This window comes from Amphiprion ocellaris, chromosome 22 (assembly GCF_022539595.1).
Source record: "Amphiprion ocellaris isolate individual 3 ecotype Okinawa chromosome 22, ASM2253959v1, whole genome shotgun sequence".
Lineage (NCBI taxonomy): Eukaryota > Metazoa > Chordata > Actinopteri > Pomacentridae > Amphiprion > Amphiprion ocellaris.
Genome location: NC_072787.1, coordinates 20,064,162 through 20,091,165, shown reverse-complemented (window position 1 = coordinate 20,091,165; position 27,004 = coordinate 20,064,162). Strand labels below are relative to the sequence as shown.

At 35.0% G+C, this 27,004-nt stretch overlaps 2 protein-coding genes across 4 annotated transcripts in view; both read right to left on the bottom strand.

Annotated features, from left to right (window-relative positions):
- Positions 1–4,102: 4,102 nt before the first annotated feature.
- Positions 4,103–12,854, bottom strand: LOC129347977 (kinesin heavy chain-like). 2 transcript variants are annotated; one of them, XM_055006963.1, is made up of 4 exons: positions 12,536–12,854; positions 11,264–11,412; positions 9,986–10,099; positions 4,103–5,274 (listed from the first exon to the last, which is right to left on the bottom strand). In XM_055006963.1, the coding sequence occupies exons 2-4, from the start codon at positions 11,279–11,281 to the stop codon at positions 5,176–5,178; spliced, it is 231 nt and encodes a 76-aa protein (XP_054862938.1). In that variant the 5' UTR covers positions 11,282–11,412; positions 12,536–12,854; the 3' UTR covers positions 4,103–5,175. The 2 variants fall into 2 exon arrangements, 1 of the variants encoding a protein (XP_054862938.1); XR_008600350.1 differs by having other exon boundaries at positions 4,106–5,274; positions 9,986–10,272; positions 12,536–12,852.
- Positions 12,855–13,986: 1,132 nt separating this feature from the next.
- The window catches only part of nrbp2b (nuclear receptor binding protein 2b), a 46,405-nt gene continuing 33,387 nt past the window's right edge, over positions 13,987–27,004 (bottom strand). For both annotated transcript variants that reach the window (XM_023285352.3, XM_035955225.2), the window contains exons 2-18: positions 23,103–23,225; positions 22,375–22,476; positions 22,195–22,284; positions 21,732–21,772; positions 21,546–21,640; positions 21,395–21,418; positions 21,201–21,287; positions 19,969–20,024; positions 19,795–19,890; positions 19,396–19,528; positions 18,949–19,051; positions 18,797–18,847; positions 18,568–18,703; positions 17,816–17,869; positions 17,585–17,648; positions 16,504–16,559; positions 13,987–16,393 (exon numbers count right to left, since the gene is read on the bottom strand). In XM_023285352.3, coding sequence (XP_023141120.1) covers positions 16,307–16,393; positions 16,504–16,559; positions 17,585–17,648; positions 17,816–17,869; positions 18,568–18,703; positions 18,797–18,847; positions 18,949–19,051; positions 19,396–19,528; positions 19,795–19,890; positions 19,969–20,024; positions 21,201–21,287; positions 21,395–21,418; positions 21,546–21,640; positions 21,732–21,772; positions 22,195–22,284; positions 22,375–22,476; positions 23,103–23,225 — 1,398 coding nt within the window. In that variant the 3' untranslated portion in view covers positions 13,987–16,306. The remainder of the gene's footprint in view (positions 16,394–16,503; positions 16,560–17,584; positions 17,649–17,815; positions 17,870–18,567; positions 18,704–18,796; positions 18,848–18,948; positions 19,052–19,395; positions 19,529–19,794; positions 19,891–19,968; positions 20,025–21,200; positions 21,288–21,394; positions 21,419–21,545; positions 21,641–21,731; positions 21,773–22,194; positions 22,285–22,374; positions 22,477–23,102; positions 23,226–27,004) is intronic.

The window sequence follows — 27,004 nt, the reverse complement described above, 5'->3', positions numbered from 1 at the left end:
AAGGTTTAACAATCTAATCTAATGTTTTGTATTTTTTTTATATGTTTAATATCATTCTTGTTTAAAAAGTATTTATTTTTTAAAGGTTTAACAATCTAATCTAATGTTTTGTATTTTTTTAAATGTTTAATATCATTCTTGTTTAAAAAGTATTTTTTCAAGGTTTAACAATCTAATCTAATGTTTTGTATTTTTTTATATGTTTAATATCATTCTTGTTTAAAAAGTATTTTTTCAAGGTTTAACAATCTAATCTAATGTTTTGTATTTTTTTAAATGTTTAATATCATTCTTGTTTAAAAAGTATTTATTTTTTAAAGGTTTAACAATCTAATCTAATGTTTTGTATTTTTTTATATGTTTAATATCATTCTTGTTTAAAAAGTATTTATTTTTTAAAGGTTTAACAATCTAATCTAATGTTTTGTATTTTTTTAAATGTTTAATATCATTCTTGTTTAAAAAGTATTTATTTTTTAAAGGTTTAACAATCTAATCTAATGTTTTGTATTTTTTTTATATGTTTAATATCATTCTTGTTTAAAAAGTATTTATTTTTTAAAGGTTTAACAATCTAATCTAATGTTTTGTATTTTTTTAAATGTTTAATATCATTCTTGTTTAAAAAGTATTTTTTCAAGGTTTAACAATCTAATCTAATGTTTTGTATTTTTTTATATGTTTAATATCATTCTTGTTTAAAAAGTATTTTTTCAAGGTTTAACAATCTAATCTAATGTTTTGTATTTTTTTAAATGTTTAATATCATTCTTGTTTAAAAAGTATTTATTTTTTAAAGGTTTAACAATCTAATCTAATGTTTTGTATTTTTTTATATGTTTAATATCATTCTTGTTTAAAAAGTATTTATTTTTTAAAGGTTTAACAATCTAATCTAATGTTTTGTATTTTTTTAAATGTTTAATATCATTCTTGTTTAAAAAGTATTTATTTTTTAAAGGTTTAACAATCTAATCTAATGTTTTGTATTTTTTTTATATGTTTAATATCATTCTTGTTTAAAAAGTATTTATTTTTTAAAGGTTTAACAATCTAATCTAATGTTTTGTATTTTTTTAAATGTTTAATATCATTCTGGTTTAAACAGTGTTTTTTCAATGTGTAATTATCTGAAACATGTTCTCTGTAATTTTGAATAATGTTATTTTAAAAATTTTGTTTAATGTCACACGTACATGTTTTGTATCGTGTTGAATTATCTCATTCGATATTTTGTCAGTTTAATAAAAGTAAACTTTAAATACAATTAAATAATATTAAACTGACAAAATATCGAATGAGATAATTCAACACGATACAAAACATGTACGTGTGACATTAAACAAAATTTTTAAAATAACATTATTCAAAATTACAGAGAACATGTTTCAGATAATTACACATTGAAAAAACACTGTTTAAACCAGAATGATATTAAACATTTAAAAAAATACAAAACATTAGATTAGATTGTTAAACCTTGAAAAAATGCTTTTTAGGAGTGTCCGTATAGCTCAACGCGTTGAGCGGGCGACCCATGTGCAGGGGCTGGTCCCTGATGCAGCTGGCCTGGGTTCGATTCCCGCTCACGGCCCTTTGCTGCATGTTTTCCCCAGACTCTTCTCCCCTGTTTCCTGTTTCTCTCTCACTGCGCCTATCCAATAGGGCCGAAAAAAAGGCCAAAAAAAATAATACTTTTTAAACAAGAATGATAAACATTTAAAAAAATACTAAACATTAGATTGTTAAACCTTGAAAACATACTTTTTAAACAAGAATGATATTAAACATTTTAAAAAATACAAAACAGATTATTAAACCTTTAAAAAATACTTTTTAAACAAGAATGATAAACATTTAAAAAAATACTAAACATTAGATTGTTAAACCTTGAAAACATACTTTTTAAACAAGAATGATATTAAACATTTAAAAAAATACAAAACAGATTATTAAACCTTTAAAAAATACTTTTTAAACAAGAATGATATTAAACATTTAAAAAAATACTAAACATTAGATTAGATTTTTAAACCTTTAAAAAATACTTTTTAAACAAGAATGATATTAAACATATAAAAAAAAAATACAAAACATTAGATTAGATTGTTAAACCTTGAAAAAATGCTTTTTAGGAGTGTCCGTATAGCTCAACGCGTTGAGCGGGCGACCCATGTACAGGGGCTGGTCCCTGATGCAGCTGGCCTGGGTTCGATTCCCGCTCACGGCCCTTTGCTGCATGTTTTCCCCAGACTCTTCTCCTCTGTTTCCTGTCTCTCTCTCACTGCGCCTATCCAATAGGGCCGAAAAAAAGGCCAAAAAAATATATACTTTTTAAACAAGAATGATAAACCTTTAAAAAAATACTAAACATTAGATTGTTAAACCTTGAAAACATACTTTTTAAACAAGAATGATATTAAACATTTTAAAAAAATACAAAACAGATTATTAAACCTTTAAAAAATACTTTTTAAACAAGAATGATATTAAACATTTAAAAAAATACTAAACATTAGATTAGATTTTTAAACCTCTAAAAAATACTTTTTAAACAAGAATGATATTAAACATATAAAAAAAAATACAAAACATTAGATTAGATTGTTAAACCTTTAAAAAATGCTTTTTAGGAGTGTCCGTATAGCTCAACGCGTTGAGCGGGCGACCCATGTACAGGGGCTGGTCCCTGATGCAGCTGGCCTGGGTTCGATTCCCGCTCACGGCCCTTTGCTGCATGTTTTCCCCAGACTCTTCTCCCCTGTTTCCTGTTTCTCTCTCACTGCGCCTATCCAATAGGGCCGAAAAAAAGGCCAAAAAAAAAAAAACTTTTTAAACAAGAATGATAAACATTTAAAAAAATACTAAACATTAGATTGTTAAACCTTGAAAACATACTTTTTAAACCAGAATGATATTAAACATCTAAAAAAATACAAAACATTAGATCAGATTGTTAAACCTTGAAAAAATACTTTTTAGGAGTGTCCGTATAGCTCAAATTACAGAGAACATGTTTCAGATAATTACACATTGAAAAAACACTGTTTAAACCAGAATGATATTAAACATTTAAAAAAATACAAAACATTAGATTAGATTGTTAAACCTTTAAAAAATAAACACTTTTTAAACAAGAATGAACTTAAACATTTTAAAAAATACAAAACATTAGATTAGATTGTTAAACCTTTAAAAAATACTTTTTAAACAAGAATGATATTCAACATTTAAAAAAATACAAAACATTAGATTGTTAAACCTTGAAAACATACTTTTTAAACAATAATGATATTAAACATTTAAAAAAATACAAAACATTAGATTATTAAACCTTTAAAAAACACTTTTTAAACAAGAATGATATTAAACATTAAAAAAAATACAAAACATTAGATTATTTAACCTTTAAAAAACACTTTTTAAACAAGAATGAACTTAAACATTTAAAAAAATACAAAACATTAGATTAGATTGTTAAACCTTTAAAAAATACTTTTTAAACAAGAATGATATTAAACATTAAAAAAAATACAAAACATTAGATTATTAAACCTTTAAGAAACACTTTTTAAACAAGAATGATATTAAACATTTAAAAAAATACAAAACAGATTATTAAACCTTTAAAAAATACTTTTTAAACAAGAATGATATTAAACATTTAAAAAAATACAAAACATTAGATTAGATTGTTAAACCTTTAAAAAATACTTTTTAAACAAGAATGATATTAAACATTTTAAAAAATACAAAACAGATTATTAAACCTTTAAAAAAATACTTTTTAAACAAGAATGATATTAAACATTTAAAAAAAATACAAAACAGATTATTAAACCTTTAAAAAAATACTTTTTAAACAAGAATGATATTAAACATTTAAAAAAAATACAAAACAGATTATTAAACCTTTAAAAAAATACTTTTTAAACAAGAATGATATTAAACATTTAAAAAAATACAAAACATTAGATTAGATTGTTAAACCTTTAAAAAGACAAAACATTTAATTTAAAAATTACATGTTTAATTAGAAAATTAAATCTTAAAGACAATAAAACTTCAAATAGGAATTTAACAGAAAATACAATGGAGCATTTAAAAAGAAAATTAAACATTAAAAGGTGGTAAAACATTTAAAAACAAAAACCTTAAAGATTTAATCGTAAAATTACATATTGGGAAAGAAAAAAATTTCAAACAAGCAAATAAAACCAAAAAAAAACAACAATTAAACATTAAAAAGACAAAACATTTGGAAATCAAATCAGACATTAGAAAAGAACATAAGATGAGAAAAGAGCAAAACTAAACGTTTAAGAAGAATCAAACTAAAGACAAAACATTTGAAAAGACAGCAGTTAGACTTTAGAAGATCAAATTAAACAGAAGAGACAATAAAACAATCAAAAAGAGCAAAAACAGATAAAGGTCTTTACTTCACTAAGCCAGCCCTCTGGACTTCCAGTAAGCTGTGTTCCTATTGGCTGTCCAGGTGGCTGCTTGGTGTTATCAGGAACACCTGAGCAGCTCAGTGTTATCAGGAACACCTGAGCAGCTCAGTGTCTTCCTGCTTTATTTAGCTGCAGACAAACGTTTCCTCTGCTTCTCTTCACCAGTGAACCGGGTTTGGCTCCATTGCTTTAGATTGTGCTTTAGGCGTTTGCTTGCAGCTTCCAGCAGTAAAATCGTCTTTAATGTGTTTCTTGGTGTGTTTTAGGGCTTTGTACTGGATAGTTGTCTTGGTAAATGAGGTTCTTTAGCCACAGTTAGCACATGGTGCTAATGTGTGCAGTGATTAGTGGATTTGGTGCACCTGAGTTGTGTCTTTATCTTGGCTGTAGTGAGTCTTTAGAGGTTTTTGGTCAGACACATTCTGTGTTCTTGGTTGTCCAGAAGGTAAGAGTTCCTGTCCTGATTCTCTGTTCTCAGAGGTTCTCTGGTAGGCTGCAGGAGACTTTAGTGTTTAGGTTGTGCTAGTTTGGTTTTTGTACGGTTTCATTTGGACGACTATCTTGAGGCCCCTCCATGTGGTTTAGTGAGGTTTTCTGGAATAGTTCTACAAAGCAACCTGCAGCAGAAGAGACTTTGAGAGTTTTTAGGAAGTTCTGGAGAGCAGACTTTAGAGCAGCAGAAACATTTGTCAGCAGTTTGAGCAGGAGAAGGTGAGCTTCAGAGTAGAAATGAGGAGATGGAAACCTTCTTGACCCGTGTGGTGAGGTCCTGTACCAAGAGTTTGAGCAGGTTGTGAAGAGTCTGTAGTTCTTTGGTCTGAAAGCACAAGAAGAGTTGACTCATTAAAGGGGAAAACAGGAGATATTGTTGGTTCTTCTGTCACTCTGCAGTTTCCTTAGACTGAATATCAAGTTTATATTTTAAATGATTTCCCATGTGAGCCCAAGAAGACTTCAATAAAGTCCCTCCATCCCCTGGACACAACAGATTTTATTACCATGTTAAATCTTTTTTTTTTTTTTTTTAGTGGTTTTGAGTTTTAATTATAGTTTTAGCATAGTTTTTTCTTTTTGCTTGTTTAGTTTTGTCATCTGTGTAAACGGTGCTAAACAAATAAAGTTAATTCATAAACTGAATAATTGACTAACTCATGATTGTGACAACAGAAGTATTTTCATTGTGATATAAGGGTTTGTTTCATTTTTAAGGTTGGGGTTAAAATCTTGACAGAAACAGAAGATTAAAGAAATAAACTACAGTAAAAAAGCAATTAAACGAAAGGGGGAAAAATTAACACAAAAAAAGTGTAAAAAAATTGTTTAAAAAGTGTTTCTTAAATGTGTAATTATCTCAAATATGTTTTGTAGTTTTTAAAATGTTTATTATTGTTCTTGTTTAAAAATTATTTTTTAAAGGTTTAACAATCTAATTTAATGTTTTGTATTTTTTTAAATGTTTAATATCATTCTGGTTTAAACAGTATTTTTTAAATGTGTAATTATCTAAAACATGTTCTCTGTAATTTTGAATATTGTTATTTTAAAAATTTTGTTTAATGTCACACGTACATGTTTTGTATCGTATTGAATTATCTCATTCAATATTTTGTCAGTTTAATATTTAATTGTATTTAAAGTTTACTTTTATTAAACTGACAAAATATTGAATGAGATAATTCAACACGATACAAAACATGTACGATTGTTAAACCTTTAAAAAATACTTTTTAAACAAGAATGATATTAAACATTTAAAAAAATACAAAACATTAGATTAGATTGTTAAACCTTTAAAAAGACAAAACATTTAATTAAAAAATTACATGTTTAATTAGAAAATTAAATCTTAAAGACAATAAAACTTCAAATAGGAATTCAACAGAAAATACAATGGAGCATTTAAAAAGAAAATTAAACATTAAAAGGTGGTAAAACATTTAAAAACAAAAACAAAGATTTAATCGAAAAATTAAATATTGTGAAAGAAAAAAAATTTCAAACAAGCCAACAAAACATTTGAAAAAACAACAATTAAACATTAAAAAGACAAAACCTTTGGAAATCAAATCAGACATTAGAAAAGAATATAAGATGAGAAAAGAGCAAAACTAAACGTTTAAGAAGAATCAAACTAAAGACAAAACATTTGAAAAGACACCAGTTAGACTTTAGAAGATCAAATTAAACAGAAGAGACAATAAAACGATCAAAAAGAGCAAAAACAGATACAGTTCTTAAAGTGTTTTCTAGTCTGAAATGAAAACATCGAGTTGTTTCTTCAAACATTTCCTCTTTCTATGTTCTTGGTTTGATTGTAGACAGATTTACTAAGAACTCATTTCAGAAAACTGATTTCCGGATAAAGTCTACTAGTAGTTGAAGGCATCGATCAAACTAATGTTACCTTCTGATCTCCACAAACTTTACTGTTCAGTGAAGAGAATCAAAGTTTGTTGAGGATTTCTAAAAACCCACAGGTGAAGGTCTGAGAAGAACTCAGATGGATGGTCTAAATGTGAAATCAAGACTCATGGTCACAAGTTTTAAGGCTTCTGTTAACCAGAAAGTTCTAACTAACAGAGAAGTACTGAGAAACTTTAGAAACTTCAGTCCTCAGACTGTCTGAAGGTTCAAACTAACAGAGAATTACTCAGAAACTTTTAGGATTTCAGCCCTCAGACTGTCTGAAGGTTCAAACTAACAGTGAACTACTCAGGAACTCAGAAAATTTCAGTCCTCAGACTGTCTGAAGGTTCAAACTAACAGAGAACTACTGTGGGACTTAGAAAATTTCAGCCCTTAGACTGTGTGAAAGCTCAGGTCCTGAGGACTCGGGAGGTGTGGAGGCTTTGGAAAGTCTTGGAACTGAGGGTTCCACCCTCCAGCACAAAGGCTGAAGTCCAACCTCCTGAGAAAAACGGTCGAGTCGAGACTCGAGTTAAAAAAAAACTCGAAAACGACAAAAAATAGATGATAAATGCGCAAAAAAAAGAAGAATTTGTATCTGAGCGAGTAGCTCAGGAGGATAAGAAGAGGACTCCCAAGTGGAGGGTCGCAGGTTCGAGACCCGCCAGCGGCAGTTTTCTTTCTTTGTCTTTGTCAGGATTTTGAGAAAATTTAAGAAGTGTCTGGTCTTGAACCAGCGACCTGCAGCTCCATAGGCAAATCCTTAACTCACTGAGCTACAGATCAGATAAAATAACATAATTTCGTCGTCCCTTTGTCATCGTAGTTGCTGAAGTCACCACATGGGTGGAGCCAAGGCGGAGTCTGGGTGGAGTCAGGGCGGAGAGTAGGCGGGGAGGTGGGTGGCGGCCTCCCCCCTCTACTCCCCCACCTCCCACCACCACCACCCACCACACCTTCCCCCGCCCGACGAGTTCTTCGAGTCTCCACGAGTTCTTCGAGTCTCGACAGGTTTTCCCGAGTTTCTGGAGTTTCCACCAGGTCGGAGGCAGAACAAGTTGTCATGAAGAGGTGTTGAAGTCGGCCAGGATGGACTGACTTTTTACAGCGACTAGAAGGAAGACGACTAGAAGAGCAGGTCTTTCACCACCATCCATGAAATCCATGGAGTCGACTCCAGAGAAATGAAGGGAGATCAATTTTTATCAACCTCCATCCAGATGTTCAACTTGATATCTTTACTTGGAGATTTTTAGCACCACAAATCTTTAGTATCACATTTTATTATTATTTATTAGGACTTTCATGGAATCCACCAGCAGATTTAGTTTTTGTTGACAAACTTTATTCTCGTCATCATGGGATTGTAGTATTTAAAACTGTTCCTTCTATTTGACCTCATGTTTATTAGTTTTAGTGGAGAAAGTTTTGTCAGTCTCTTAAAAACTAAATAATAAATTGGATTAGTCAAGAGGTTTAAATTTCTTACTTTGTCATATTTTAAATGACAAAAAAATCTAAAAATAAAGTGTCCTGAGACAATTTGACCTGTAATTGGCGTTATATAAATAAAATTGAATTAAAATTGTATGTATCTTGTAATGTTGGAGTAATTCAGACATATATGTGAGAAAACAAATTTTCTTTGTCCATTAATCTGTTGATTGTTTTCTCCAGTAATTCATTTCTTGTTTTGGTTTATAAAATGTCAAACCCAAATATATTCAGTTTACTGTCATAAAAACCAAAAAGATTGACATTCATGATGCAGGAATCAGACAGTTTTTCACTTTTTATCTTAGTTTAGTCAGAAAGATAGTTGATAATGTGTGAATTGTTGCAGCTTGTGAGGCGTAGAAGGTTTTAATCTTTGGGGCCGAGTGTCAAAAAACATTTAGAAACCATCATCAACAAAACACTCAAAGATCTGAACATCATTAAAGGGAAATCCAACTTTTGCATGACAATGTCTCATTAAAGGACATTTATTTCCAACGTAAATGTGTGATATTCATCCTCTGGAGCTTTCTCTTCACATCGTCTTCCACCTGGACTGGTTTGGTCGGGAGCATGTGCAACAAACATTTGAAAAACTGCACTTTAACATCAATGAATGACACTGAAGTTTAATCTCTACATAAATGAGACTGAGTCTGGATGTGCTGCTCTTTCATTAACTCCTAAGTTTAGGGAAAGTTCAAACAAAAGAGGACAGTTCAGGTAAGACTTGAGAATGAGCTTATTTTGAACAAATATCTCAGAATTTCTGAGCTTCAGCACCTCTAGCAAGATATTTTAACAACAAGCAACTCAAGAGATCCAGAAGTTGGAGACAGTTAGCTTTAGCTGAGCCAAAGAACGTGTGGGATGCTAACCTAGCAAACATTTCAGACTTTTCTCTGTGAATTCTGAGAAATAATTTACTATTTAATGACAGAGCTACACATCTTAACTCAGTCTCATTAAAACAGACTCTAATTCAGTGTCATCCATCCATATTAAAGTGCAGTTACCCAAAATGTTTGTTGCATGAGCTCCAACAAATCCTGTCCAGGTAAAAGGCCACTTTAACAAACAGGAAGTGGAAGATTCCAAGCAGATTTATAGAAGGGGGAACCAGACTGTACTAAGTGTGGTCGAGTATAAAGGGATGTTCTGTGGGTTTTTAAGGCTGATAATGATTATTAGTGAGACATTTGGAGTAGATATTCATTTGGATATTCATTTGCAGTAAATGAAAGTATTTAAAATCTTGGAGTTAAACTGAGAAGAACACAAATGCTAACAGAAAACGTTGTTGATACGTTTTTGTATTGTTTACAGACGTTAAGTTAAAGGAGTTTTATTTGTGATATATAACCAATCAAATCACTCCAGAAGACAGAGCGACCACAGGTAGATAAAGGTTCAGAGCCAAAGTAGCGCCATTTTTAAATGTATTTATTACCTTAAATCAGTAAAAAATAAAATACTGATAATCAGTAAATCAGTCAGCCCACAATTACTACAATTCTACAATGTACGTCTCTTTCCTTTGACTTGTTACTTGTACAATATACGATGTATATTATGCTGTTTTTTCATACCAAAGGCTATACTATGATGTTTTCTAAGAGACATACCATGCCACTCTGTTTGCACTCCTCCTCTGTTGTTTTCTGGATTGTACTCAGCTTCATGCCTTCGTCCACCCGGCCTCCGTTGACTCGTCCCGCCTGCCGTCTCTGGAGCTGAAGCTGGATTGGAACAGACCAAAGTACAGTCCAATCACGATGACAGCTGCCTCTCAAAAGGCTCCTTCATCTGACAGGTGGCAGCACTTCTTCTGAGGGGAAGCTGAGCTGGCCCTGGCAGAACTTTGGAGATGTGTTCCAGTGGTTGGTGGATGTGTGGGGAGATAGAGAGGGACCTTTGAATTGTTCAGAAAGGACAACAGGGAACCCATTGGTAGTTTTAGTTTAGGGTGCTACTGCGGTGTGTTTTTGGGTTTTAAGAGGTGAACAGGAAGAGTTTTTTTTTTCGTATTTATTATCTTTTACTTTGTTCCTGGTTGGAATGCCCATCAATGTCAACATGAAGTTCACTTTTAGTTCTGTTTATTTATTTTTATTTTACTAACACCCATTTGCTTTTAAGCCCCTCACATGTTGTGTTGTTGTAAACTTCCTCTTTCAAATAAATTCTCATCTAACCCTCTGGAAACCAGCGTTTGGACTGTTTTGGTGTTGCTCCTCACCTACTTCAGACAGCCAGGACAAAACAAGGTTTTGTGGACCAAAGGCTAAACTATGACGTTTTTAGAGCGACATGTTATACTATGACGTTTTTAGAGCGACATGCTATACTATGACGTTTGTTGGGCGACACACTATACTATAGGCTTTTTTAATTGACATATTACTATGACTTTTTTTTGTTTTAGGTTTTTTTGTTTGTTTTGCTGTTTTAGCAACATATTATAAGAATTTGAACGGTTTTAAAAATTACTGTACTTTTACTTTTGCAATGAAATATTATTCTATGGCATTTTTTGAAGAAATATTATACTCTGATGTTTTCCTGAATTACATACTATTTTGACAATATACTGCACGATGACATTTTTTGAACCACATATCATACATGACAATTTTAGGCAACATCCTATCATTTTGCACTTTTTGAACCACATAATAATCAGTTGGGTTTTTTTGCTGACATGCTATACTATAAACTACAGGCCATACTATGTTATTCTTGAAAAGTATACTATACTTTGACATTTTCTGAACTACATCCTATACTATGGTGTTATACACAGAGTGCTTTGGTTACATGTTGATTTATAATCTAGATTTTTTTCTGTTTTGTTTTTTGACAGGATTACCACAGAGCTGACCGTGAACACCGTTGACACCCACCTGAGGGAGACGCTGCATAAGATCTCAAGGCTGCTTGGTCGTGGTCTTTCTGGTCCTGCTCCAGAACGCCTTCATCAACTACGTCTTCTTTTGAAGAGGCCCTCAGATGCTGCAATCTCTGACCTTAAGGAGGAACTGCTACTTTCACTCTGTAACGAGACGGCAGTTATTTTAAAGACCCAGCTCCTGGCGGCTTTGAGTGAAAGTCAAAACAGAACTACAGACAGTTAAATCTGAGCTGTCGGTCAGTATTTCAAACATCAAGTCCGACCCGGCTGCCCTAAAGCACGCTGTGGGTGAAACGGAAACTTCACTCTCCACATCACCAACGACATCGTCACACTCCAAAGCAGAGCACCTCTCTGCTGAACTTTTAAAAGTGGATTATAAATGTGAAGAATGTGAGCAGTAGCAGAATTTGAGCAGCGGAGCAGATGTGATCAGAAAGAAGTCATTTTCTTTTTTCTTTTCTTTCTGGTTGACTTGATGCTGTTAGATGCAGATGTTGGAGCTGATTGTGATCTTTCAGGATAAAAAGCTGCTTTTCCTTCACAGACTTTTCAGGAAATTATTCTCTCAGGTTTTCTCTGCTATTTATATTTTTATTATCTGTGATTATTTCATTATTTCATTATGGTAAAATAAAGTTTGAGGCATAAAGACTCATTTAGTTATTTTATTCCTGAAATCTTTGACGTAGCAGAACTAAACTTCCATTTTCCTTCTTGTGCTTCTGATACTAGAACTAAACGTATCTTCAACACGGAACATCTGGTTTTAATGAATCAGCAGCAAAATCACAACAACAAATTAGACAATTTTCAACAAATTAATTAAACTGATGTCATTTAAAACTATCAGTCTGTTTTAGTGTCAAATCAAAGCTGATTACTGACAACTAGAACATTAACGTTACTGTTTAAATCACATTTAAGTTTCCTGAACGTTACATTAATGTCAACCAGCCACACTTTTATGAACTTAATGAACCACATTACAGGAACACAACACACTTCAACTGTTTACATGAAACTCAACACATTAGCTTGATACTACGTTAGCTTTAATCAGGTTACGACTAAGTAGCTAGCTCGGTTAGCATCGCTAACATTAAAGCTAATATTTACTATGCTAACTCTCTTCTCTGGTCAACACACACTGAAACAAACTCCACCAACATCTGGAGTGCATGGCACACATTATATCTGACACTAAAGCTTCATATAAAGTGCATTAAAAGCGGCACCGATACGAAAGTAAACATTTACTTACCGAACTATTAGAGTCCTTTAAGTGTCTGCTGGTAGAATCAGCCGAAGGTAGAAAACTGGTTAAAACAAGCCAACGGGCAGGAAAACTGTCTGTGGAAAATGTTCTGCTGCTGCACCGATAAATAAACCAACAGTTATTATATCAGAATTAATCCAAACCATGAGAGCAGAGTCTCTGCTGCCTCCTCCATAGGACCTGTCCATCGTTCCAGACCGGACTGTCAATCAAGTAGCCCCGCCCCCTCACTTCGCAAAACTTTAATGCTGTATAAGAAAATCAATATTGATTTATTTTAAGATCGGCCACCTGATCTCTCATTTTGACCATGAAAACTAACGAAAAAAAATGTATATACAGTCTATGCACCGTACTCTGTGTGGCTCCACACTTGCTGATGACCACTTCCGGTCTCAGAAAATGAAAAAATTGACCTTTTTTCGTTTCTCTTACTGATTTTACTTTCTTGTTATTCTAAATAAAAAACGAAAATCAAAGCATTTAAAAAAAAAAAAACGTATATCCCTTTTTGATCATGAAAAGGAAAAACGCCTTGTATTTCAATTTTAATTTTTGTATTTTAAAACGAAAATCAAATAACCACTCGTTTTTTGTTTTTCAATACCCGTTTCAGAACGGAAAATCCAATTACCAGATCCGTTCACGGACCCCGAACGAATCCCATTATTATTATTATTATTATTATTATTATTATTATTATTATTATTATTATTATTATTGTGCTGATCTAAATGTAGATGCAGCATATGGTTTACAACATATGTATAAATATATTGTGACCCTAATAGGTAAAATTTGGTGGTTGTGATGATGACTTTGCCAAGGTGCACATTTGGGTGTAAAAGCAGCAGATAATACTGAAAATTGCATCTGTCTTTTTTTTTTTTTTTTTTTGTCATTCCATCCTAGATGCATTTCTCGGCCAAGGTGCAAAAGCAATAATGGACCACATTTCCCAGGTAAAATGTTATTTTATTTTGTATGACATTATTTAGTTGGTATGGTTGCAGTTCTAAATTTTGCTCAGTTCCAAATTTTTCAGTTGTACACTTTAAAATTCTAATATAAAATGTGCTTTAGGCTAATGTAATTTGACAGCCCAAAGCTATATTTTGTTCTTCTCTTAAAAATATCTATTTTATTCTAGATGGATAAACATTTCTAATAATGTGCCAATTATACACTTCTTTAAATCTTATTTCTGTCATAATCTGTGCTGCCAAGTAACTCATTACAGGTTTTGACTTTTTTAAACAAAATTTTCTCGCTAATCAAGTGAATTTTAAGAGAATGTATTCATTAAAACAAAATATACTTAACATATTTTGATGGACAACATATACTGGCTGATGCTTCAGATCTGTGACTGCAAAATGATCAATATTAAATCCTAATCTTGTAAATGTATGAAGCCAAATAATTTCACACAGAACCAACATGTCACATCTCCTTTATTGTCATGTATTTAGTTGCAGTAGCTACAATATTTAATCAAGGTTTAAGTAGAACACATTCAAAGGCAAGTTTCCTTTAACAGAGTCACGAGAAAATAATCCATCTGACAAAAAAATAAGACTGATATGGATGTTTTTTTGTTATGTTTGCACATTCTAAACATTCATTTTCTTGGTCAGGTCTCCTCTGGAACTGAACTGTGACTGACAAAGGCAAAATGCAAAGGTTTGAATGGTTGCAGGCTATTAAGACATGCAGCGTACGAGATCAGATGAGAGCAATAGTGGCACTGCTTTGAATTAAAAGTCTGTCCAAAGTAAGCCCCTTTCATAGTCAGAAACAAATATGTACACCACAACCTGACTGTCGGGGAGAATTCAGGGCTTCTGTCTTCAGCAACACACTGATAAGTAGGCATGACACAGAGTATAGTAGTAAGTACTGTAAGCAATGACTGTACAGCAGTGTAACTGTTAAGAAACTAGAACCTTACAGATCCAGAAAAACAAATGGAGCAGAGCTAAGTAAGTCTGATAGAGAAAAGTATATTGCTGAAGACTGATCAGACTATTCTCTATTGTTTTTCATTTACTGTCTAGTTTTGTTAGGGAAAAATCCACCCAAATGGTTGTTTTTTTTAATGCTTCCAAGACTGGGTTCTTGACCAGAAAAATCTGGCGGAGTTATGTATTCTATTTTCGTCTTTGTGTGGGCTGCAGTACAATCGATTCCCAAGTTCACACTGATATTGTCGGAAATAAAAGCACAGGAGATGTGAATCTGGCAAAATGAACATGTTCAAACTGAAATATTTCAAAAATGTTCTTTTCACATCTGTAGTTCATGAAAATCCTGATGGAAAAAGCTAAATTCTTATGCATAATAGCACTAATTAGACATTACAGACATAATATAGTTCTTAAATCATAGGTTTTCTAATGATTTGGGTAGATTTTGCCATTCAAAGACCTCTAGACTTATTCACAAAACAAATATCCTCAGATGGTTTGGGAGAATACTACAAAAATGAGTATAGCAATGATATTTATTAACATTATGGCAATTGTTATTAAATTTTTTTATATGAGACACTCAACACCCTTCCTATCATTTATGCAGGACTTTGCTTTTAAACCACGTGCTGCTGTATTCAAATTTTTGCACACAGGCTGCAGCTCTTCCTGTATTAATACTGACTGCAGCAGAGAGCATTATGGTGTGATAGAAATGTCCAATATACAGCAGCTGCAGCTCTTAATGGAGCTGCCATTACCGGGTGTCAAGTTCATGTTAAAATTCACACAGGCCAATTCATAGAAAGAAAGATCGCACGTGATGTTAAAACTTGAGTCAACCTAAATGAGTTCAATTCCAGATTGCTCAGTTGGGTACGATGCCGTTTCTTTAGGGGGTTTTTTTGTCCAAAGTACATTGCCATATCAGGCACTTTGCAAGTCTTTGGCTTTCAAAAACACTTTCGCAAGGAAAACCCTTAAGAGCACTACAGGCTAAAAGAGAGGCATCATCTCCCCGCTCATCACTACATGTAGGCGTGGCATGGTTAGCTGCATGACAAGTAGCCTTCAACCCAACACTGCAGTCAGGTGTGTTACTTTGCAGGTCAAAAGCATGAAGCAAAAGAAGAAAAAATAAACAGGTTTGTGCAATGCTTCTATTGTTCACAGTTATAAACAGAAATAAATAAGTCGAATGATTGAGTATTAACAGTGCACGGAGGATGGAATATTAAATTCCTTAAACTGAAATAAACGGTTCTGTTTTGTAAGGGAGGCAGGCTTCAGTGAATGATTTTGTTCAAAGTCAATAATCACCAGTAAAAGTGGGCATTGGAGTGCAAATGAGGCTTTGAGCAATAAAACGTACTTTTGAAAATACAGCTGCTGCATCTGTAAGTAAAACACATCCATTCTGAATAGTGGCATTATGGAAAAACTAAGCCGTCAAGATTTCTTAAGGCATGATAGCCCTTTTAAACAGGGAGTTTGTCAATCTTCCACTGCTCTGTGGGGTCGCTGGTCTCAGCCATGTAGCCTCCGGTCCTCTAACCAGAGGTGTCTTCGGTTTCTCTCTCAGCACCGGCATTCTTCCTCCTTCTCACTGGGATTGTTTAGGCTCAGCATCCATCTGTATTTGTCCCCAGCATGGGTCAGCTCCCTCTGCTCTCTCGGTTCCTGACTGTGTGATCCTGCCTGCTGCCCTTTGACTTCCTTTCTCCATCTATGTGGTCGAGGCTCCGGGCCCCTCAGTCCGGGCCAGCCGCTGTCATGATCCCCTTCCTCACTGTGTGCTCCCAGAGGCGAGCGCTCGGACCCGGTGTCGGCTAATTGCATCCTCCAAGAACCCTGCAACCTTCTCAATGTCCTCCTGCACAGCATCAAAATCAATACATGTAATTGCTCAATAAGAAACATAACACGTTTAATCTCTTATATGATGTTTGCTAAAAAGGAAAGTAAAGAAGCTCGTGCACCTACCTCATTTATGAAGGCGTAGTGAACAAGTTCACTGGCAAGGTCTTTGGAGGTGTCCGCTGAAAGTTTCACAAAAAATATTTCAGTGAGAAAGATCTGCAATAAAATCAATTCCAAGGTGTCATTTTTAAAAAGTGTAGTGATTTATCATAGTTTTGTGTTTCCAAAAGACCAAAAACAACAAATGAATGCAAAAATTACTGTAATATTAAACAGTAAAGCAACACTTAAGCTCCACTGTTGACTAAATATTTTTAACATATAAAAGATACAGAATGGTGACATAATCCTTCATTACAACATACAATTATTTTCAATATTTTAAATTGACTCCACATTTATCGTCCTGCTCTTATAAATGCAAGAGCAATAAATCTACAGCAGAAAATAGTCCCCAACAAATGTGCTTTTTATTCTTCTTTGTAATATTAAAAATGTACAAAATAGAGACCATTTTTTAATAAAGTACAGTGCCTATAAAAAATTATTCATCCCCCCCATAGAAGTTTTCTGTTTCACTGCTCTTCAACATTGAATCATGGTCAGTTAAAATAGGTGCTTTTGACTAGAATTTACACAAAAATGTATTATTTGGACTTGAAACGGGCTGTTTATTCATGATCCTCTTGCAACATGACAGTTGGGAAATGGAGCCAAAGGTGCATTTATTGAATACTGGCATCTATTAAATACTGGCTTGAAGGATGTGAATATAATTACTTATTTTACATATTATATTTTTAAGAAATTGGCCTTACTTTGTGGAAATCTGTTATCACTTTGACATGAAGTAGTCTTTTTTGGTAAATTCTTGTCCAAAAAGCCAAATTATATTGACCATGATTCAATGCTGAAAAGCAATAGAAGGCAAAAACTTCTAAGGGGGGGTGAATACTTTTTATTGACACTGCATGAATCTGGCCCAAAGAACATGGGGCTGAGAGCCGTAGAACATTTCCAGAAGCCATGAAGTCAAGATGCTTATTTAGTTCTAGTGTTTTTATGTAATTTGTAGACAATAAGATGTAGAATAGCGTCAGCCTCATCCTTGACAGACTGATGTAAACAGCTGATGTCAACTTACTTGGAAGGATGTCACAGCTAAGCTGCCTGTGAAGTTTGTCATCCATCTTCAGAAACAAAGAGAGCTGAGGGGAGATCAAAAGGTCAAATTAAGTTAAGCTGATTTCATGTTTTACCATCAGCAGGGTTTCATTGTTACTGACAAAAAGCCCAAAACATTGTTTTTATTCAGAGCCCAACTGAAGTGTTAGGACCGAAATGGGCGAAGTACCTGTAATACAGTGTGACTCACATGAGTTTTGGTCCCTTCTTCATTTGACTCCAAATTGCAGTGCATCTGAACAACCTGCAATGAAAACAGACAGAAAGTGCAACAAGAACAGAAAATGAAGGCCCAGTGAAGTATGAAACAGTTCATGTGTTTTGTGTGACCAAAAATCGGTATATTAAAAAATAACAGACGCACACAGACATACTGTTATTTTTTCTTATTGTACAGTGCATATTGATTGGTTTGAAAGGCATGTTATCTTTTAAAAAAAACATCACTGAGTCAGAAACTATAAAAAAAAAAAGAAAGAGAAACCCTGAAGCTATTGGTAACATACATTCAGGGACTCAGCTGAACTGGGATGAACTGCAGGATGTGACTGCACTGAGCAGATAGGAGACAAGTATGCATGCAATTTATAAATATAAATAGTTAAATACCTACAGTTCATCGCATTTGTTGTCACGTATTGCTAACATGTGATGGCACTTAGAAAAATGCTGTAAATGACTGCAATTTTTGTTGGGTTATTTTGCAATTTTTGTAAAATAAAGAATCAGAGAAATTCAGCTGACATTTTTTGATGATTTAGGGCATAATAACTGTGTCATGCTGCACAGAAGACTATTTTTAGTTCTCTCTACTTCTAGTCATGGTTGTGCTGTTTCCATAAAGGTGCAAGACTTTATACTGTAGTGAAACATTCAGTAGGGGCAGTAAAATATGCTAAATGCAGACTGAGTCAATGTTCACATATTATCTGAAAGGCTGACCTTCCTCGTCTCCGTCTCCTGAGGTTCAGGAGTCGGCGTCTTGACTGTCTCAACCTGCTCCTGAGACAAGGACAGGGCTCGAGGGACGGGATGAGGACGAGTGGAGGCAAAGTTCATCAGTGGGTAAATCCCATTCCTGAAGAGAGGGAAGGACAAAATGCTCAACTTCACGCTGAAATCAAAGCAAAACTACTGATACAGAACAACTAATATAATGTTTTCCACTTACTTCACATCCTCTAGAAACTTGTCGAGTTCCAGAGGAGATACATGGGAATACCTACAGGATAAAGTCACAGAGGGGCACAGTGAGTGTTGCATTTGACATGTTACAGAATAATCACAGATGGCTAAAGGTAGAAGGTAGTTATTTGACTTTACTTGAGCTGAACTCCCTGTCTGTCGTCGTGTTTAATCTCTGCCATGACAGCGTTGGGGTCAAATGACTTGGTTTTCTCCTCCACACAGTTCTCTGGAAGCAAATCTGGAGATGCAAAATATAGTTTGGGGATTAATAAACTGCTCGAATATACACAAACAGCAACAATTTATCCAATGTATGTGAGAGAGTGTGATTAAACCAACAGTTAGATTTTCTAAAATATTTTTTCCACATCTTTTCCAGACCTTAAAGTGTAAAAAAGACTGACATTTCAGCAGGGACCTATAGCAGAGGAGTAATGTGATATCCAGATTCTCTAACATCATTGAGAATAGATGCTTTTAGTGCGATTTAAAACTTCCAGGCTTAAAATGAAAACTTTTAACATCGATTTAGGGTCTAAAAATGAGCATCGAGTGGACAGCTTGCGGCAAGGAGCAACTCACACTGGTTGTTGATGAGGCAGTGGGCGGCGAGCAGTTTGAGGGAGTGAACTTCGAACAAGACTCGGTGGAACAGAAGGTCGTGAGCCGTTGGACGGAGTTTGGCTTCGTGGCGCAAACAAGACTGAGTGAACTCCTGCAGAAAAGCAACGGCAACACATAAGCACACAACTGCACAGTGTGACCCAGTTTACTGAGTGCTCTCAATTTAATTCCTGGCATGTTTTACTGACACAAACACACTGAAACTGCACAAAGTCCCAGCATGGGGTCTGAAATAAACCCAGAAGCAAGGTGGCGTGGGTTGGCAAGTGTTATTAGAGCAGAGTGGGACACTTTGTCTCCATGTTTCCTTGCCTGAACTAGTGTTTAATGAGGACATGAAGTATTTTTGAGACTCACTCTCATGAGAGGGTCTTCCAGAGATTGACCTGCATTGACTATGGCCTCTTTGGACACAGCAGTATCTCCATTGGCCTGGATCTCCAGTACTGCCATCTAGAGGTATAAAATAATCTGTTAATACACACAAGCACATATAGAAAGATGAAAATCTTATAGATCTGTTTCCCTCACCTCTAGAGCGCAGATGCCAAAGGAGAAAATATCTATAGCATAATCATCTTCACCAGCTGGAAATAAAAACGAGAAACAGAAGAAGAGGGTGAAATATAGAAAATTTCAAGGAAAACTTTACCCCAAAAGAAAAATATATTCATGTCCTTCCCAAAATCCTCTTAACAGGGGAAAATCATAAAGAGCAGAGCTTAAAGTCAGTACAAACGATCAACTGAATGGCTCCAAATAATTCATCCGGAATGCTACAAATGATTTGTGGCTAATCAAGTTCACTGTGGCTCCAATAAATGCAACACTCTCCACATTATCTCTGACAGTTACAGTCAGTAGATTACAAAATTCACACTTCTGTTTGCTGTTGTTGGCAGCCAGCTCTGCAAAATAATGCTCTGCTGCACATAATGCTTACAGAAATGATGGACAGTGATACAAAAGTCGTATCTGGTTTGTCACTACAGAAAAAGGTAGCATACAAGTGCAACATTTCTCTGTTTGCTTTCAACAGCGTATGTGAAGCTATGAGCTACATTACAGTGATAAAGCTGGGCTGCAAAATTATCACAAAAATGCTAATTCTGATAATTTATTATGATTATTGACTGATTTTAGAACAAAATACTTTTATTGCAATTTCACATTTAAATGAGGAGTTCTGCTTCCAGTTCCATGTTGTCCTACATTCATGCTAATGTACAAATCAGCATCAAAATGATACTTAAAATGAGGTTCCTCTTCACATGAATTCAGTGCTTCTCCTAGAGGCAGAATATAAATATGACTGTACTCATAACACCTCACTTGCTAAACATCTGCGAATCAATAGACACTACAATTTGATTTCTGTTCCCTGAATGCTTCACATGCAACTGTGCACAGAGAAGCCTAATTAATTACTGCACCAGTACAACTCAGGCTGGTGGGTGCCTGAAAATTACTTTGATATACCCAAATTGAAACCAAGTGATTTTCCCACAAAGGTCTGTTTTTAATATGTGGAGTTTTCTAGGAGCAAAGCAAACATTTTAAACATCAATATTGCAGTCAATCAAGCTCATTTATTTGTGGGAAGCCAAAATTGTGATTAATATTCAGATAATTGTGCTATGTGAAAGTAGTGATTGAATTCTTCATTTTCTGGGGTCAAACATTCAATTAAGAATGACTGAAAATAGATTAGAAAGAAAGCTAGTCGTGGAAATCTACACACAAACTCCACTCATCGCACTTACATCCATATTCTGGAGCGAAGAAATGAAGATTTCTCTGCTCATCGCGGTGTTGCCGGGCTTTACCGTGAACACTGGCGTCTGGGAAAACTGCTCAGAGAAGACAGAGAGAATATAGATTCATGGGATGCAATAAACTGATGTAGAGATGTGATACCAGTGAAAACATTACCACAACAAAATGATGTATTTCTTACCGTTAACAAAAAGCCGATGCCAAACTGTGGAAAGAAAATTAAGCACAGTTGTGATATTTATTCCAGACAGACATCAGGTAATTTACAGTGAGGTAATAGTCAGAGTATGTTCTTAGCTGCAGTAACATAAAAAGCCCTGCTGGGAGCAGACCTGAGCCGATCTTGATGAGGCCGTTGTGCTGGATGAAGATGGTGTCGCATGTCAGGTTGCCATGGATTATTGGAGGGTCACAAGAGTGAAGATAACTGCAAGTGAAAACAATAAACCGTCTTATTAACGTTCTGGCTGTGACAACACACATATCTCATGTTAAAATCCTGCAGAAATAATTAGTACCTGAGTGCAGAGAGAATCTGGGTGCACCATCTCTTCCAGGCCTAAAATGAAGTGTAACAAAGCAATGTGAAAAAACTTGCTACTTGAGATAAACTGTACTGTAGTGTAATAAACTTAAATACTTTGTTTGTGCCTTATTCTCCAGGTAGCACCGAGATAACACTTAGCTTTTGCTGTTTCTGGCTTTGCATTATCAAACAGAAAACAGCATATGTGCACCGTCTAACAGATGGAAACCAGGGAGGATGAGAGGAATTGCAAAAAAGGTTTCAAATTCAGAACATTACGAGGATGTATGTCTGAGCTGACTGAGCCACCAGGGTGTTCTGTTACATAACCTCTAATCCTGCTGGAAATATGGATATGAATGGTGATCCCGCTGCAGTACCCCGAGCAGCCACCACCAGCCAGACGGCGCAAACACTCCACCACAAGAATGTGTGACTAGAGTAAGAACGCTGACCTTCACATTCATTGTCTTGTGGTTCTTCTTCGTTTTCTTCAGGAATTGCTTGAGGCTGCCTGACGACATGTATTCAGTGATGAATATAACCTGAGGCAGACAGATGGAGGAGAGAAAAAAAATGTTAAATCACAAGTATGTGCTTGGAAAAAAAATAGGACAAAGAGATAAAAGTCATACCCGAGCCTGGCTTTCCTTCATGTCCAGCCAGTACTTGTGGAACTTGACAATGTTGGGATGTTCGACCTGCATCAGGTTCTCAAACATCTCCTTGATCTTCTCCTAAACAACAGACGTCAGAGTTGGTTCACATTTCCAGTGTTTGCCAACAAAGCTATAAGATTTAGTCAGTTGCCCAATCAGCAAATCAATCAGGAACACTTAAGATAATCACTTAATTATTTAAGGAGGTTTGTGAGCAAAAATGCCAAAAAAAAAAACAAGTGGATGGTAAAAGCCAAAGTTCACTAATTAATTAGAATAATTGGCAAGAGTATCAAAACTGCTCTGTTGAAAGAACATGACTTGCAATCTGTATTTTTATGTTTCCAGTGTTTGTCTATTGGTATAACCCACATTTTTGCATATCATACATGGACAGCATCTTGGAATATGTCTTTGAAACACATTTAAAGAAGACTGCAACTGGCAATGACAGAAACTACACAGAGAAATTCACTTTCATCTTAAGACTGTGACTTAAGACTGTGATATAATTCGTATAGAAAATACCGGAAAAAAATCAATTTTCTATTTCTACCTACTTACTCCATATGAAAGTAAATGAAAACATAAATAAAGATGCCAAAATAACCATATTTTTCCATTTTAACACATTAACACATTTTCACTTCAGAAACTACAGCTTAATTTAAGTTTTTAAAGTTTGTAGCTAAAGGTTCCAATACCTCCTGTGCTTTGAAGACCTTCTTGTCCGAGAAGAGCACTTCGTTCCAGACCACCTCCACTCCCTCCTCTGTGTCCATGGCCAGAGAGGCACTTTCCACACCAGGCACATTACCTTGGCTGACCTGCAGTGGACAAACGGAGAATCGACTGTAAGACTTAATGGTATCATTAGAGCTGCAAACTCTGAAGCACTACTTTAATGGAATCTTTATTTTGAGACATCACTAAACCAACAGTAATTGATTTTTTGCCACTTGAGCAAAAGCAACAAGCCATAAACACATCATGAATATATTGCCAACCTACATATAAAGTAGCTACAGAAAAAATAAATAAATTTAAAAAAAACAAATAAATTATTAAAAAAAAAAAAAAAAAAAAAATATATATATATATATATATATATATATATATATATATATATATATATAGCAGCATTACCAATCATTTTAAGCTTGTTTATGTTCATGTAATGAATATAAGTTTGTCACTATGTTTATCATTTCGTGGCTAATTCTGTTTGTCTGCTGTTGAATTCTGGATAGAAACCATTGTTGTGAAAATGGCTAAATGCTGCAACAGAACAGTTAAAATGAATGAGAGAAAAAACTGTACTGAAAGACGCAAAGATGCTATTTATAGCTGAAAGGAACTTAAAGGTCAATGAGTCTTTTTATTTGATTCGACAAAGCAAGTTATTATAATTTCCACTGCATATCGTATTTGCAGCATTAAACACCTCCAATGCATGAAGTCAGAACATTCTTATCATTATTGCTTTTACAATGTTTTCATTTTTTTTAATCATTTTTTTTATATTGCATGAGAACAGCAGAATCAGGGAGTTAACTCTTTGTAAATATCATCCCATCATGCAAAAAGAACAAAGAGAAAAATAGATGAAGAGAGCCGATTCTATCTAATTACAAGTAGGTTCAAGTGAAATATATATATAAAAATGAAAAACGACCCACTGAGAAGACAAATGCACGAGATTACGCTGGTCTCCCTAAATGGCACACAGCTGATTGTCCCTGAAAGCTCTGTATTGTAAAAACAAAGCAGCAGAGTATTATCAAGCCCTCGCTAAAACACTCAACAGCAGAAAAGCATGCCTGAACTGACTAGACTTCACCTCCGCTGTGACTATATCTGCTAAGAGCCCCATAATAACACATTCACTGAATTATGACACTGTCAGGTCCATTAATAAAAAGTTATATCTGGGTGTCTGGGTTAAAACAGACAGCACAGCACTGTCTACAAGGCATAATGTTTTATTTAAGTGTCATCAAACTCAGTTTCCATCCATTAATGGAGGAGGAGGCACCAGTGCAGATAGATGGGAGATAATTCACTGCACTGAGGTTGTGTTAGATGCCTTCCAGGCAGCCGGCTATAACGCAATGATGAACTGTAAAGAGCAGCTTGTGCAAAAGGGAAGAGATGGATTAGCCGGAGACAGTGAGGAGCATCGTGGATGAGGGGTTTAGAGGCGAGACACATGCCACAAGATGGAGGAGTTGACACCAAAACGCCAGGAAGTGCAAAGACTAAAATGAAGCAGAGCTGAGTGGAAGCGAAGAGGCAGCGGCTCGGTCTATAATCTGGCAGACGCAGACAGCTCGGGGCTCTAACGCTGCATGAGACGGCTAAGAGCTCAAAGACAGTTCATCACAGGATATTGGTGCCTCAGCTGGGCCGGCGTGATGTAACCTCCCATTAGGTTTATTAGTTTTTAGCCGAGCTTTGTGTGTCCGTCCAGGCTGAAAGTCTCAGCAACCACTGGATGGACTGCAGTGAAATTTGGTGAAGAGATTTAGGATGAACTGGGATCATTTTTGTGATTCTCTGACTTTTTCTGTAGCTGCATCATCACATCAGGATTACAGCTGATCAAATACTTGGAAAGATTGGACACTGAAATCAGAAAAGGTTATGATGCAAACTAAGGCTTGCACAATAGATCATTTCAGCTTCAACATAGTACATCTAATGTGAAATAAGGTAATTTAACACCTTTTTTGCTGCCTGGTAAAAAAAGAAAACCCGCACAGCTCTCATTTTCCATGGCTAACTTTCAAAAGAAGTCTGGTCTGATAGAGTATAATTTATTTTATAATGAGGGTTCCTGGATGCTCCGAGTTTTTCCTTTCATTTCACTCACAAAACACGGAGCTTGTTGACATGCAGGCTCCACATGTGCACAGCAAAAATGAGCAGAAACAGTAGAGAAACGCTGAAGAGACAATTTTGGCTGCAAAAAGAAAAGCACAGCAGTTGCATGGAAATATTTCAGCAACAGAAAGGACCGTGGTTTTCCAAAAATAGGTGTTGGCAGTGTTTTTCACACAACTAATGTGTTTCATCATTTAAATCAGCACCATCAAGCTTCACATTACGTCCAAAGAGAGTGAGAGTGGTTCCAAACGGTTTGCACTTAACAGTAAAAAGTCATTTTTCAGCTTTTTCATTATCATTTTTTATTTTTGGTTTAGATGCATCCAATACAAAATCACCACAATCATTCCAGAACGACTCATTCTTTTCAAAATAAAGCTATTGTTCACAATTTTTGTGCAGTCTTGATGCAAATATACTAAAATAAGACGGTTAACGCTGTAAACTTGCTTCACCTCAGCCTGTTTGTCAGAATGTCAGCATGCATTGAACTGAAATCTGAGCTGTAGCGTTTCCTGCTAATTAGCAACTGTTAGCATACAGACGTCAGCATTTTGCTCACAAGCACCACCGTGCATAAGAACCACAGATTCGTTAAGAAGAACTGAAGCTTCACAAAACTGCTGCCGTCACTGCGGAGTCTTTTGACAAGTGTTTTTCCACAAGTCTTTACCGCCTCCACAACCCTGACCTCTGACCTCCAGGAGATTTCCTCATAAGGACCAATGAAAATAAAAGTAAATCCAGGAAGCAGAGTTTTAAAACGCTGCAGAACATTTGCTACCAAGCTGGAAATATATGATATGACTTTTTATACATGTTTTCAAGCTATTAAGCTGCAATTTCCTTGAACTTGGTGCCATCTGTTCTAATTTAAAACCCCAAAAATGAAGTTTTTCACACGTGGCAATGAAAAATACATAACATCTATGTGAGGTCTCTCTGGCAAAACAAGTTTTCTTTCAGCTTTTAGATTGTATTCTTTCCCTCCCTCTCTGTCTTTTTCTGAGCTGTAAATATGCTGTTAAAAGCTTGTTTCCACTGTAAAACAGGACCACATCTGTGCTCTTTCTGCTTTTGTTACCTACTCTGACACTTTTTCCCCCCGACTTGTATATCCAAGACTAAATAATTAATCACTGCTTTTATACCAGTCACCACAGCAAACATCGGCTCCGTCAGTTTTGACAATTATTTGGAGACAGTCCTTGAGCAGTCACTTAACTGACAGTCTGTTGACCTTCACATTTATTTACTGGCACCTCTACAAACAACAGAGAAGTGAAGGATTGAAACAGCCTGAGGAGATTATTGGTGTCAAACAGAGAGATTACTGGTCTCAAATCTAAGGGAATCAATGAGCATACGGACCAAAACAAGCATCTGCTGCTGATTTCTCATTGTCATCACCAGCCCTGTTAACCTCCCATCTGTTGCAGGACTCCTACCTTCTCGTTGCTGAAAATAGTTCTGTATGAATCTGGCTGACTGTTTGGGCTCTTTCTCGTGCTGCAGGATGAATTATTAATGTACTTTTTTGTGCAGAGAGTTTACTTTCATTGTGGACAAAGTCATCAAAAATGCAAAGTGGATCTGCATCATAGTGGTTGTTGATATCTGCACATTTTAATCTTATTAATATTTAATAAGATTCGATCTAACCTGAGGCCGTTTCTTCTCATTTCTTATTGAACATGACTGCTTATGGGAGTAAAAAATA